The 12,381-nt window shown below is 44.0% G+C and overlaps 1 protein-coding gene across 12 annotated transcripts in view; it reads left to right on the forward strand.

Moving 5' to 3' along the window:
- Positions 1 to 12,381, forward strand: part of OCA2 (OCA2 melanosomal transmembrane protein) — a 345,392-nt gene that overhangs the window by 144,984 nt on the left and 188,027 nt on the right. For all 12 annotated transcript variants that reach the window (XM_054667272.2, XM_016927806.4, XM_016927803.4 and 9 more), the window contains one exon: positions 1,117 to 1,225. In XM_054667272.2, coding sequence (XP_054523247.1) covers positions 1,117 to 1,225 — 109 coding nt within the window. The remainder of the gene's footprint in view (positions 1 to 1,116; positions 1,226 to 12,381) is intronic.

Consider the following 12,381-nt stretch of genomic DNA (forward strand, 5'->3'; position numbering starts at 1 on the left):
TGGTGGGACCAGACTCAAGAAAGGATCTGATGCTTGCCAGGCGTGGTGGCTCACACCTGTAATCCCAGCACTTTGGGAGGCAGAGGTGGATGCATTGCTTGAGCCCAGGAGTTCAACACCAGCCTGGGCAACATGGTGAAACCCTATCTCTACTAAAAATACAAAAACTAGCTGGGCATGGTGGTGCACACCTGTAGTCCCAGCTACTGGGAAGGGAGGCTGAGGTAGGAGGATCACGTGACCCTGGGAGGCAGAGGTTGCGTTGAGCCGAGACTGTGCCACTGCACTCCAGCCTGGGTGATAGAGTGAGACTGTGTCTCAAAAAATGAAAATAAAAATAAAAATAAATAAATAAATAAATGAAAAAAAGAAAGAGAAAGGACCTGGTGCAGTTATCCTTTCACACAGTGGGCCGGCATTCACACTGGGACCTTGTTAACAGGGCAGGCCTACCAGGTGCCCATCTGTGCGTGCTTCCCTGCCCTGGCCCCATGCAGCCATGGCCTGTGGAGCACAGTACCCTTGGGGCCTCATAGGGAGAGCCCCGTCTCGTGCCGACTCCTAGGTACTCCTAGGTTGATGGAGGCCTTGCGGAGGATGAGGTGCCTCGGGGCCTGCCCTCCCCCTATGACCAGGTGGATTCTCGCGGGTGTCATCCCAGCGCTAAGAGTGCACCCCCTGCATTCCAAGGGCCTCGTGCATGTCGTGTAAAGAACATGGCCAGAGCCTTATCTGGGAGTCACAGTTCCGTGAGAAGGCTCAGCCTCATGGCCCCACCCGCATGCTTGGCGTGGTAGAGAAAGGAACAGTGAAGACAGCATAGGCCCCTGTAGAAACGCCCCGTCATCCTCTGATACCTGCCGGCCAGGTGTTTCATAACAGGGCTGTGCTACTCTTGACATCTGTGTTTATCTTTCATAAAGATTTTGAATGCAGTAATCCTGAATCTGTACGGGTTTCCTTGTAACACAGTACTTTGCCATTTTCTTTCAAGTTCGAGAGGTTACATTTTTCATCCTCGTGAAATCTGTTGTGATTCCAGTTGCGTAGATTATGACACGCTGCAGGAGTCAGAAGGTTGTGCAGAGTAAATGAGCTGTGGTTTCTCTCTTACAGCATAGGATATCCGACGGGATTCTGCTTGCCAAATGCCTGACAGTGTTGGGATTTGCTATCTTCATGTTTTTCCTCAATTCGTTTGTCCCTGGCATTCATCTTGATCTTGGTGAGTCTAATTTAGCTTTAGTTCATAGGCTTTGTCACATTCTGGATGGGAAGGTTTCAGAGCCTGTTCCCAGACACTGACTTTGCCCACAGGCAGCCGGGCTGGTGGGAGGCCAGAGAGGGCTGAGATGGAGGGTGGGCAGCCTGCCCTGGGAAGAAGGGCGCCTTTCCTTTTGGTTTCCTGGGCAGGAGGGAGGGAGAGAGAGATGCATCTCCGGCCCTTTAGACTCTGTGCCATGGGTCCTCAGCCCCTCCAGGGATGACCATGAGGAGGAATATAGAGTGGGCACTGTCCTGTCTATTGTAGTTAATAACCACATCTTTACATGGTTCCCAGAAGAGATGGAGCCACATGGGCAAGGCCAGCGCTGCCATCTGTGCCGCCTACCATGCCAGTTAGTTGACAGCCTGTTCGGGAGAGCCCTGGCAAATGGCCGGCGCTCTGCAGGGCCCACTTGCCTTGTCTGAGGGTGCATCTGGCGCATGAAACTGTTCTCCCACCGTCCACCATTGGTTTCTCTTCTCCCACGTTCACCACACCCATGGCTCTCAGACCTCTCCACTTTCTCTAGCCTGTGTCGTGGCCAGGACCTATCCCCACCTGAGATGTGGCTCTCTCAGGGGGAGCTCACCACAGAGCTTGTCAACCCCTGGCCTCCTCCACCCTCCATAAACGTTCTCCACTCTCCCAGGCGTTTCTTATCAATTTCACAGTTATCTCCATTGGTATCCTTATTGAAAACAAAACAAAACCCACCCCACATGAAAGTGTAGGTTTATAAGAAGCATAAATTTGAGGTGGTGTCACAGTCTTTTCTTTTACCAAAGCTTTACCCATAGTTTTCCTTCAAAAGTGAGCTCTGCTAAGATGGTTAAAATACCCAACTTTTATCTTATTTTGTATAAAACCTTGGTTCACTGTGAAATTTGAGGAGTGCAGCTGCCGTAGAAAGTGAAGCCTCTTAATTTTGTAAAATAGATGGATAATGCCTCAAGCTTCAGCGATTCGCACCACATCATTGCTTCCGGGGTTCCTGGAAACCATCAGACATTCATGGGCTAGCAGTTGGTTTTCCTTTTCTCTTATGTAGAAAAGCCGCATTTCTAGATTCTCACACAACACATGATGTACATGCTTTTGACTGGAGGTCCAGCTTTGTGTTATGTATTTGCAGCCCCTCCATTTCTTTCTCTTGATAATCTCAAATCCAACTTGCCAGGTGGCCTGGGCTTGGTTCAAGCTGGCAGGTATTATTTATCCACACCTGAGAGCTGATCTGCTTGGAATCCTGATGAGGTAATGATCCAAAGCTGGAGTGGTAACGATTTTGTGAACTTCAATTGTATTTGGTGGATTACATCTAGAAATTGCTGCAGTGTAATTATTTTTAATTACACCTCAGGCCTAATGTAATTTTAACATTAGAAACCTTAATGACTACAAGAATGTTAGGTGGTCACCACTGGTAATTAAACAAATTTAAAAAACTAGTATTTTGTGGGCAGAGAGGTTCCATTAGGTGTTCACAGATAATTTTGCTCCTGATTTTATTTGAGAGTCTACTTTAGAGGAACATAGCAGGCATTTTAAAAACTAAAAAGATATAAGAGCTTGCATTCAATTTTATTAACATTTGGCAACAGTCTTTGTATTAAAAACAATACTTTAACACTTAAAGTCACATCTTTAACTATATGGACTTAAAAAATCTTACTTACTATGAAACTTTTAGCCTGCAAGTCTACGTTTTTTTTTTTTTTTACAAAATGTCTCATCTCCTTTTGTGTGGTTGTTACATCTGTGAATGATGGACATGTTTATTTTCTGCTTTTAAATCCTGTTTTGTTTTTAGTTAGGGCTTGTGTTCAGGTGATTTTATCTGGGGATCCAGATACTGCATATTTATCAAGATAGGTGAGGTTGACTAGGAGAAAAGTTTGATTGGCATATATTTTAATGGAATACAGTTTCCTTAGAGTTATAAGAACTTTTCTGATAGAACAAGGGCAAAATGGATACAAGATCTTCCCGGGTCTTCAGCCAGTAGCAATGTGATCATTTATCTTTGGTGAAGTTCTGTTTTCTTTTTAATTTTTTTAAATGTAACAGTGTTTTTTAAAATTTTTTTGAGACAGAGTCTCACTCTGTTGCTCAGGCTGGAGTGCAGTGGCACAGTCTCAACTCAGTGCAGCCTCTGCCTCCTGGGCTCAAGCAATTCTCCTGCCTCAGCCTCCTAAGTAGTTGGCATTACAGGAATGCGCCACCACACCCGGGTAATTTTTGTATTTTTAGTAGAGCTGGAGTTTCACTATGTTGGCCAGGCTGGTCTCAAACTGCTGACCTCAGGTGATCCTCCCGCCTCAGCCTCCCAAAGTGCGGGGATTACAGGCACGAGCTACTATGCCCGGCCAGAAGTTCTGTTTTCAATGTGTCCTGCTGTGTAAGTTGAGCCTCGTTCAGTGTGATGTCATATGATATGAAATGATGTCGTATCACACGATGTACATCATGTAACATGTGACATCATCTAATACAGCGCACACACTGTACACTACGTGACATTATAACAATGTAATTTCATATAACATAGGGTGCTGTCATATAAAAATGTGCATTGTGAAACAAAATGTGACATCAGATAACATTCCTTCATTTAGGAATCCTAACCTAGACATAGCATTGACTCTTTCTCTTTATTTTTTTTTTATTATCATAGAGCAAAACTGACTTTTCCTTTGAATGTAGCGTTCTATGGATTTTAACACATAGGTAGGTTTGTGTAACTGCCACTGCAGTCAGAGCACAGGCCAGCTCCGTTACAGAACTTTCTCAGCTGTCCTTTTGTAGCCACCCTCCCCCGGTCCTGGCAAGGACTGATCTTGTCTCCATCACTATGGTTTTGTGTTTTGGGGGCTGTCGTATACATGGAATCAGATCGTATGCCACCTTTTGAGACTGGCTTGTCTCACACAGTGTAAAGCCTTTATGGTTCACCCAAGTTGCTGTGTGCATCAATGGTTCATGTTTGGCCGGGCACAGTGGCTCATGCCCGTAATCCTAGCACTTTGGAAGGCCGAGGAGGGTGGATTGCTTGAGCCCAGGAGTTCGAGACCAGCCTGGGCAACATGGCAAAATCCCGTCTCTACAAAAAATACAAAAATTAGCTGGGCGTGGTGGTGCACGCCTGTAGTCTCAGCTACTTGGGAGGCTGAGGCAGGAGGATTGCTTGAGCCTGGGAGGTGGAGGTTGTAGTGAGCTGAGATTGCACCACTGGGCTCAGCCTCAATGACAGAGCCAGACTATTTCAGAAAAAACAAAAAACAAAAAAAAACCCCCCAAAAACAAAAAAAACTACTCCAGACACTTCTGAGCACATGGTTTTCTGTGAACTTAGGGTTTTATTCTCTGGGTTGATTTCCTTCTCTTGAGTGGCACTGCTGTGTCATACGGTGGGTGTAGATTTTATTTTAAAAGCAGCTGCTGCCCTGTTTTCTAGCAAGGCCAACCCCGTTGTGTTCCCACAGCATGTATGGGAGTTCCAGCTGCTTCACACCCTTGCTGGCACGTGGCACAATGAGAATCCCCCTGGAGTTCCACAGCACCTTATGCGAACCTTAAATATATTCTTATGATTTCTTTCCTCGTCTGTCCTCTGTCCTCCCCCTTCCCAGCTAGACTCAAGGACATGGTCTGTGTGTCTGCATTTCCCCTCCCTGGTGCCTGCTGCTAATGCCTGGTTCATTAGTAGAAGCAAGGTGTAGGTTTGCAGGATGCATGAACAAACTTCTCATTGCTGCTCACAGATTCCAACTTAACTATTGTGGGAATTTCCTATGTGGCTGACCCAGCCTGGGGGGCACAGCCTGAGGCAAAGGCTCACATGTGTGTTCTTCATCTGGGAGCTTCATCCCAGAGAAGAGGAGTGAGGGATGGGGGCCGGGCAGTGAGGAGAGCGAGTGCAGGCACCACTGCCCCAGCGTGCTGGCCTTCGTGACGGGCCACTGGGGCTCCATCCTGCAAGGCTGCCTGAGTGGAGGTACCAAATGCACCTCAGGGCTGTCTGTGGGGTTGAGTAGAGCAAGAAGGAATGTTTACTGGCTGGTGCGCATGGCCCATTGGTCACAGCTCCTTCCCATGGGATGCCAGAGTGCATGTGTCCAGCTGCATGTGCTGAGGCCATGCGACCGCACCCACAGGGCAGCCCAGGTGGAGAAGGCATCAGGGGCATGGGCTCCAGGGCAGACCTTCCAGGTGCATCTGTGTGAGGGTTGTCGGGCCACACGGAGCTGGCTGTGGTGACAGAGAGGAGAGCCCTGAGGGACCCAGGGGTGTGCAAGAGGTGGCACAATGGCAAAGAAGGCTGAGCAAGGGCCAGGGTCACAGTTCACACCCATCCGGTAAAGAGGTGGCTCCCAATGTGCAGGGACCATCACCTCACAGCACAGCAGGACCAAGCCCAGCCTGGACGCTGGCTCTGCAGAGGTCTGCAGTGCCTGCATGAGGCCCTTAGTGCCAGATGGGTTTCATAGGGGCCAAGGGAGAACTTTCCCTTGGGCCTCTCGAGTTTTGCTGAAAAACCAACTCACAGAAGGCAGAGTAATAGGAGAAAAGGCATACACATTCATTTAACATGTGTACACAGGAGCCTTCAGAATGAAGACCCAAAGATACAGGAGAAATTGTTCATGTTAAAGCTTAGGTTCAGCCAAGTGTGGACAGCCATGTAGAAATGGGATTGGAGAAAAAGTGTATGATTGGGTACTGATAGACTGAGTGGGAAACCCGGCAGGGCCTGTCTGTCCAGGGTCCTCCTGGCCTCTCTGAGCGGCACTCCTTCCTTCTGAGTGTGGGGCAGGCCCCTTTCTGGAATGGGGGTTGTAGGACCCACAGTCAAACAAGGCAGGCCAGACAGTTTCTTCATGGCCAGTTTTCACACAGAAAGGCAGAGGGAAAATGAGAATAACACTTTAGGTTTTATGGCTGGCTTTGCAGAAAAGGGTTCTGGTTTCAATGACCTGCCTTGGGAAAGATTCTAGTGTCTTTGGCAGTCTCGGGGGAGAATGGGACTGAGAGATGGGCAGGCAGGAGGACGGCAGAGAAAACTTTTCCTTCTGATAAAACAAAAACTTCAGCCGAATTAAATGTAAAGGAGTTTGATTGAATGATGAACGATTCGCAAATTGGGCAGCCCCCAGAATCACAGCAGATTCACAGAGACTCCAGGGGTGCCTCATGGTCAGAACAAACTTATAGACAAAAAAGGTAAAGTGACGTACGGGAATCGGAAGTGAGGTACAGAAACAGTGAGATTGGTTACAGCTCGGCGGTTGCCTTATTTGAACACAGTTTGAACATACAGCAGCCTATGAGTGGTTGAAGTATGGCTGCAGGGATTGGCTGACACTCAGCCATTGTTAGAGGTGCATACTATTAAGTTAGGTTTTTGCTTTGTCTGACTATTAAGCTAGGTTACAGTTCATCCACAAGGACTCAAATAGAGAAGTACAGAGTCCTTCTCAGGCCATCGTTAGCTTGCTTTAACACTTCTGAGGCCTTCATTTTGGGGTATTGCTTTCTGAGCCCCAGAAGTTTCAAAATTCAGATTTTTGTGTGTGTTTTAGAAAGATAATTCAGTGAGCATACTGAATTTTGGATATAATGTAACACACCCTGAGAGGTTCAGGGCCAGCACCCTGTCATCCGAGCATGATTTCTGCAGTGAAACATGAATATTTACACAAAGTGGGACAAATAAAGACTGCAAACAAACTCATTCCTATTCAAGTCAGGGTTTTTTGAATTTTTTTACATCAAAATATATAGAAAAAGTTTGCTTTTCTGAAATTAGGGTTTCAAGATTGTGGATAACTGATTATGAACCTGTGAAAAGAATCAGCGAGGCAGGCTTGAAAATGTTATCTTTGGCCTTAAAATTCAGAGCCTTGATGAGCTGTTTCCTAGGCCTCCTCCTTTGATAATTAGTTCAGAATGTACCCCAGATTCTCTCATGATGTGTTTGATTAGATTTCAGTTCTGGAAAATTTTCCGTCATTATTTCCCTGATTATGGTTTTGAAATTGCTGGTCTTCTCTCTGTCCCTTGGTGTCCCTCTGGTTGAGCAATTTTATTGTTGTCTTTGTGAAAGTATTTTTAGCTACAAATAAAGCAATCTATTGGATCTGTCTTAAGCAAAATGGAGGATTATTAGAATAATAACAGGCTGACAGGCTCCAAGGACACTGGGGCCTCTTGGGGGCAGGCTCAGGAAGGAGGAAGGGTCCGGATGGAGGGCTCCCACCCACCCCGGCATCTGCAGTGCTCTGCCCTCAGCTCCTTGCTTCTCCGCGACCAGTTAGTGCATCTTTTTTCTGCTCATGGCAGAATAGTGCTTGCCTCATCAGTTTCCCAGTTTATAGGACCTCGATTTCAGCCACACACAGAGAAATGGCTATTTTGAACCCCCAATTTCCAGGCGAAGAGGAGTCTGCTTGGCCTTGTTGGTTTCTTTCATCTCCTAGCACAGGAAATTCTGAGCAGGTGGACGGGAACAAGTGGTGAGATGTGGCCTGGGGTGGCTGAGGCATACTTCTTAGAGGAGGTCACTATGAGCTGGACAGACATTCCCAAGGCTTCCTAATATATGTTCTATGCACTCTAGTTTCTAGTAAGATTCATTTCAGCTAAGCCATTCACATATCCATCCTCTCACTTATTCATGCATTTGTACAACACATGCAGACAGTGGCCTAGGGGTTGGTTGGGGCTAGTGTGGTGAACATAAAAACCATATTGCTGCTCTCCTAGGTCGTCTTCTCTAGAGGGGAGATGGATCTATATTTACTCTACCAGGGACTCACGTAACTGTCCAGCGGGTTCCTCTTGCCCACTGCCCAGGTAGACCAGATTTATGGAGGCAGAGTTGTTGCAGTAGGGAAGGAGTTTTACCCATGTAGGAGCTGGCTAAATGGAAGACGGGAGTTGTATTATTACTGAAATCTGCCTCTCTGATTTGGAGGCTAGGGTTTTTCAAGGACAATTTTGGGGAAGAATGGTGGGGAGGGTGGTTAGGCAATGGGTGCTTGCTGCCAATTGGTTGAGGGTGTAAATCATAGGGGTGTGGGAAATGGTTCTCCTGCATGCAGAGTCATTTCTGAGTAAGCCACAGGAGCAGTTGGCCAGTCCAGGTGGAGCCATAGTCTCAAACATGCAAAAACCCTGAAAACGTATCTCAAAAGGCCAGTCTTAGGCTCTCCAATAGCGATGTTATCTGCAGGAGTAACTGGGGAAGTTGCATATCTTGTGACCTCCAGAATAATGACTGGCAATCTTCTATGTCTACACTTTAGCAGAATTCAGTCTCTCCTATCCTCCTAGCCTGGTGTTCTTTGATTAGCTTTACAAATGCAATTGAGTTTTGGGGAAGGGCTGTTATCATTTAAGCTATAAACTAAACGTCTGCCAAAGTTAGCTTGCCTTAAGCCCAGGAATAATTGAGGGCAGCTTGAAGGCTAAAGGCAAGAAGGGGATTGGATAGATCAGATCTCCCTCACTGTCATAAGTTTCTCACTGATACAATTTTTGCAAAGGTGGTTTCAGTCACATTAGGGCCAGCAAGGACTACACAGCTAATTTAGACACCAAGACCTTCAGAGCTCTGATGCAGAGACAAGCCAAGGGTACCAAATGGTAAAGCCAAAAATATAATTTCCATAGTCAAGGTGTCGATGAAAAGAGTGAAACTCTGTAAATTATTTGAAGAGATCTATTCTGAGGCAAAAATGAGTGAACACGGCCCATGACACCACTCCAGGAGATCCTGAGAACATGTACCCAAGGTGGTTGAGTTACAGCTTGATTTTATACATGTTAGGAGGACAGAAGTTACAGGAAGATATTCACCAATACATGTAAGGTGTGTATTGGTTCAGTCCGGCAAGGCGCGACAACTCGAAGCAGGGGGCAGGATAAGGGCTTCCAGGTCATAGGTGGATTCAAAGACTTTCTGATTGGCAATTGGTTGAAAGAGTTATTATCTAAAGTCCCAGAATCAATAGAAAGAAGAGCCTGGGTTAAGATATGGGGTTGCAGAGACCAAGGTTTTTATCATGCAGATGAAGCCTCCAGGTAGCAGGTTTCAGAGCTCTTATCAGACCTAAAAAATTACCAGAGTCTTAGGGAAAGGTTTTGGAAAGGGAAGGGGATTCTCTACAGAATATAGATTTTCCCCACAAAAGACAACTTTGCAGGGCCATCTCCAAATGTTTCAAAGAAGCGTATTTTGGGGTAAAATACTTTGATTTCTTTCAGGGCCTGCTGTCTGTCATGTGATGTTATACTAGAGTCAGGATGGAATTTGGTATCTTATTGCTACATCTATTCTATCAGTCTTAAGATCCCTGTTTTAATGTGAGTGCTGGTGAGTTGTGTCTGAATTCCAAAGGGAGTGGGGTACAGTGAGGCACGGCTGACCCCCTTCATGCCCTGAACTAGTTTTTCAGATTTCTTTGAAATGTCCTTGGCTGAGAGGGGTTCCGTCAGTTGGTTGAGGGGCTTAGAGATTTGTTTTTGGTTTACAGAGTTACAGATGAAAGGCTAATGAAATCCACAAAAGAAATGAGGAGCTCTTACTGGAAAGGCTTTGGCATATTAGAAAATAGCCCTGATATATGTAAACTATTTAAGGCAGTTATTACATACAGTTTGTGTTAACCTGATAATAAAAATATTTACATCCCTGGATGGCTCTATTCTAATTTTCATCAAATATTCATCTTAGATGAATGTAAATATCCAAGAGATTATTTCAGAATGATGATAAATATAATATAATGCAATATAATGTAACATAATGTAAAGTAATATAATATGGATCTTGGATTTATAAGTCAATTAGAATAATTAGCTGCTTTCCTTACTATCCTCACCATGGGTGAAATTACCAAATTTCATCATAACACTGAAGAAATGAAATCATGGGGGAGAGAGAATGACTCAGTTTTTTAAAAATGGAGATATAGAATTCACACAACATAAAATTTACCTTGCAAAATTATATCATTCAATGTATTTTAGTATATTCACAAAGTTGTACAACCATTGCCAGTATCCAATTCCAGAACACTTTCATCATTCCCCAAATAATCCTGTACCCATTAGTAGTCACTCACACACTGTTTCCCCCTTTTCCCCAACCCCTAGACCCTGGAAACCACTAATCCTGCTTTCTGTTCCTGGATTTGCCTATTCTGGACATCTCATTTAATGGAATCATTTAACATGTGGTCTTTTGTGTCCAGCTTCTTTCACTTAGCATAACATTTTCAAGGTGCATCCGTGTTGCATCATGGATTAGTGCTTCATTTCATTTGGCTGTATGATATTCATATATATGTTTTCTATTAAACTATGTATATTATATATGTATACCATATATATTATGTATATCATGTATATCATATATAATATCATATATTATATATATCATAATATATAATATGTGTCACAATTTATTTATCCATTTATTAGCTGTTTGACCTAGGAGTGGAATTGCAAGGTCATATGCAACTCTCTGTTGAACTTTTGGAAACCCTGCCTAACTGCTTTTCCAGAGCAGATGCACCTTTACATTCCCGGTGGTAATGCATGAGCGTTCTGATTTCTCCACACTTTCACCAGCACTTGTTATTGTGTGTGTCCTTGATTATGCTCATCATACCAGGCGTGAAGTGATACTTCATTACAGCTTTGATTTGCATTTCCTAGTGATGAATGACATTGAGCATCTTTTCATGTGCTTATTGGCCATTTATGAAATGCTCTTTTACTAAATAACATGTGAACTTGTTTTTTCCATCTGTTTGGAAATTTCAGCTGTGATTTACATTAACAACAGCCTTCTTTTGCTATGAAGATTTGTTCCTAACTCTGGAGCATTTTTGCCCATTTGAATCTCCCTTCCTGAGCATCATGCACACATATGAGGATGAGGAAGGCCAGTGTCTCTCCTCTAGTTGCTTAAAACCGCAGCCTTGCCAGGAGCCTAGTGAAGCATTTCATAGGGTTGGTCATGATTCTCCACATGCGGGGATTCATCGTTGGTTGCGGTCTCCTTTTATTAGCTCCAAAATGTTTTCAATAATGCAGCCAATATCCTCCATTGAGTACCCACAGGTTAATGAATTTGGGGGTAGAGCAAATCCATTTAATGACTGTTTCTCACTTCATTTTTCATTCCAAATGGCTTGGATCACATAGGTCTGCATATAACAGTAAGACTGCGAGATTTTTAAAAGGTTGGATAATTTTGACGGAGTACCACATTAGCTTTTAAACTGTGGATTTTCAGAAATGTTAGTGGTCTCTATTTGAATAAAAATGTCTGTGAGTTATGGGTGGGAGAGTAAGGTGTTAGATATGCATTCATCAAGAGATTGTTAACATTCTCACATCGAATGATTACTACTTACAGTTTTTTCATTGGTCATTACCCTTAAGATTCTACATTGTCTCAATATATATTAACATTTTTCTATGTAAATTATATTTTCCCCTTAGCATTAATAAGAAAGACAATCTTTATATTCACTATAGAAAACCAAGTCTGGAGAAATCACAGCTACAGAATTATTAGAAATATTGGGACCAAGAGATTCTTCCTTTCAGGGCTCAGGATATCCCTAACTTTGCAGTCACAATGTTAAGAAGAGTTAGGTTGTGTCAACATTTTCACTTGCTTGTCTGAAGCTACACTGTGGTCACATTTAAATTCCTCAACATTGATAATCTGAAGAAGAATTTAAATAAATTATGAGAGAATAGTGCTGTGGCCATTCACTTCTCAAACTTTTAATAATAAAAAGCAGTTTTTCGGTGATGTTTATGATGTGCATTTGTGGAAATTAGGTATTCCATTGCTAGTGAATGACACAGTTAATTGGAACAAAACTGAACAACTGCAAACATGACTGACCTAATTTTTCTTTCAACGTTTGCAAACAGACCAGATGACATATAGCCTATCCATTTGATATTTTCTTGTGCCGGATGTATCAGGATAGGATAGGCTTTGCTGAGTAAAACACTGGCCCTGCTGTCTTGGAAGCTTGACACAACCACAGTTTTTCTTGGTGACATCTTTAGTGCTGGTCGGTAGGGTC

The sequence above is a fragment of the Pan troglodytes genome, chromosome 16, assembly GCF_028858775.2.
Source record: "Pan troglodytes isolate AG18354 chromosome 16, NHGRI_mPanTro3-v2.0_pri, whole genome shotgun sequence".
In the NCBI taxonomy this organism is placed as follows: domain Eukaryota; kingdom Metazoa; phylum Chordata; class Mammalia; order Primates; family Hominidae; genus Pan; species Pan troglodytes.